Below are 2,500 nucleotides of genomic sequence, written 5' to 3'. Positions count from 1 at the left end.
GTCACTTAATTTCTTATCTTTCATTTATTATAATTTTTAGGAAGAATTCGTTTTCCGTTTTCATTTTCTTATGCCTCTCTGTCAAATTTCAATTATACGGAGGAGAGGAAATTGTGCAAGTTATCAACATAATATCAGTATCTCCGAATAGCATTCATTGAATAGGTCTCAAAGTTTACGTGAAAGGTAATCTTGGTTCTGCTGACCATTAGAAGTATGAAAGATAATTTATAAATCATGCAAAACTAATTCTGATGTATAATAGTAGCATAAATCTTAAGCCTTGGACCGCATCCTCCTGAGACAAAGTCCTTTGGTAATTTTTCAGAATACCTTTGCATGACCAATCACGACGATATTGGTATTGATGGATTTCTCTCGCCCTCTACTATCCTAATATCTTGAAATTATGCTGCAGGACCCCCCCCCCCCATTAACAACAATCTTGGCCCCAATAGGAGGGGAGGGTATGAAAGGTAACAGGGAATTTATTGGGTAAAAATTAATAAAATGCACAGAATTAGTCACTAAAGTGTCTAATGCAGGAGGCTGTGCCCCCTGCAACCCCTTTCCTGTGCAGCTGCCACCCCCCAAACCCCCAATGGAAGACAAAGAATGCTCCACATGTTAACGACAGGGTAGAGTGTACAACTGGCAAGATAAGCAGTCCTGCATTCTCCATGGCTTTCATGCCATCGGTGCTTAAGCAAAGACCAACATACCTATCCTCCTTATATTCAACAAATTAAAGCTGGACTTAATTGGCTTAGCTTCACATTCTGCAGATTGTTACATTGTGTTTTCTAAAGCATTACCTTAGTTTTTCTGTATACCCAAGGTCCCCTTTAAAGATTTACCAGTGCCAATAATTTTGATAAATAAAGATAATACAGAAGGTAAAATTAACAAAGAGAGGACATAAGAAATTTGAATATAATTGTTATTCCTTCATTATAGCTATGAGTTGTCTGATCACAAGGAAGTCAAGCACTTGCATATCTAGATTTTTAGGTCCATAAGCAAAAACACAACAAATGTCATACTATTATATATAAAATGTTGAAACACTAGGTAACCCAGTGTAATCCATAACTTATAGTATTGCAGTTCTCTACAACTTCTATGGCTATTACATGTATATTGCCATATCTATACTATGGTTATTGAAAACTTCATGACACTAGTTTCTTTATATCTTCAGAGGAAGCATTAGTCTAGAAAGTATTAATACTCTGTCTGTTCATCTGTTTTGGGTTATCCTTTGATATGAATCTTTCCTACTTTTGTTAAGCTATTAGGCAAATTATTTCTTCATTGGTATTTGTTGTCATAGTAAATTGTTCAGTTTCTTTTGTCTCAGGTCTTTATTATATCTGAACAGTTAGGTCACATTAAGTAATTGACTGATTTCTTTTTCTCTTTCTCTCTCTCTCTCCCTCTCCCTCTCCCTCTCCCTCTCCCTCTCCCTCTCCCTCTCTCTCTCTCTCCTTTCACTCTTTCTTGTCCTCTCTTTCTCTTTCTCTTTCTCTCTCTCTTTCCTTTCCTAGCCCCCCCTCCCCCCCTCCCCCTCCATCTTTCTCTCTATATTATTCACATTCATATTTCATTTGTCTTTCTCTTTTTGCGAGCCAAGTAAGTCTAAGTTTTGCCTATATATTTGCAGACATCCTGCTGGCAACTATTATGAGCAACAATCCCAACAGCAATCAGAAGTCACAAGCCTTGGCGCCCGGCAGTATTCTAACCGTCAACACAACTCGCACTCGGGGAACCAAGTTTTTGCTGAACCAGATGCTCCTTGAAAAGCAACAGAAGGAGCAGCACAATAGCCAGGCCACGCCCCCAGGCTCGAGGATATCGACCCCAGTGTATGCTTGTAGTCCAGTAACGAGGTTCATCAAAATTGTGCCACCTGTAAATCCTCCGGAGAATTGTAACATTGTCTTACCCAAGAAGAAGAAGAGGAAGAAAGCCATCACACTGACCCAGCACCTCGTGGAGATTGATCCAGGGCAGAACAGGGAAGAGCCGAAGACAGATCCCGTGCTGAGCAAAGAACCACTGGTGGAGGAGGTCGTAGAAAAGGAGAATTCTGAAGAGCTCAACAATTCCATTTTGTTACCATTTGGCCGGAGAAAAAAGAGAAAGAGGAAACGCAAGAAGAAAGATTGTGCCCAGGAGTCACCCACAGGGGATGAAGCCTATGAAGTCAACATGGATGAATCTAGAGATATTATAGCAGTAGACATGGAGGGAGACGAAGGGGAGGATGCTCCTGAGAAGCACACAGAGAGCATAAGAGTGCCCCTATACTATGAATCCAAAGACACAAAAGGGAAAAACAAAAGTACAAAAAATATTCTCCAGAGTCAGGTCCATCATAACATACCTACTAATAAATCACATTCCTCCTATAGTCCTAAGGAAATCACACCTAGTCTCCCTCAGCCTTCCACAACTAAAGCTGTGCCTCTCACTCAGGTGGATTCTAGTTTGAGTT

The 2,500-nt window shown here is 40.2% G+C and overlaps 2 protein-coding genes across 2 annotated transcripts in view; both read left to right on the top strand.

Annotated features, from left to right (window-relative positions):
• Nucleotides 1–1,003, top strand: part of LOC125030474 (integumentary mucin C.1-like) — a 12,601-nt gene extending 11,598 nt beyond the window's left edge. Inside the window, exons 3-4 of the mRNA XM_047620513.1 lie at nt 581–706; nt 958–1,003. Of these exons, the coding sequence (XP_047476469.1) occupies nt 581–706; nt 958–1,003 (172 nt within the window). The remainder of the gene's footprint in view (nt 1–580; nt 707–957) is intronic.
• The window catches only part of LOC125030640, a 6,218-nt gene that overhangs the window by 389 nt on the left and 3,329 nt on the right, over nt 1–2,500 (top strand). Inside the window, exon 3 of the mRNA XM_047620815.1 lies at nt 1,664–2,500. This exon is cut by the window's right edge and continues 698 nt beyond it. Coding sequence (XP_047476771.1) covers nt 1,684–2,500 — 817 coding nt within the window. The 5' untranslated portion in view covers nt 1,664–1,683. The remainder of the gene's footprint in view (nt 1–1,663) is intronic.

Source organism: Penaeus chinensis, chromosome 11 (assembly GCF_019202785.1).
Source record: "Penaeus chinensis breed Huanghai No. 1 chromosome 11, ASM1920278v2, whole genome shotgun sequence".
Taxonomy (NCBI): Eukaryota; Metazoa; Arthropoda; class Malacostraca; order Decapoda; family Penaeidae; genus Penaeus; species Penaeus chinensis.
Note: the sequence above shows the minus strand (reverse complement) of the source record. Positions and strands in the feature narration are given on the sequence as shown.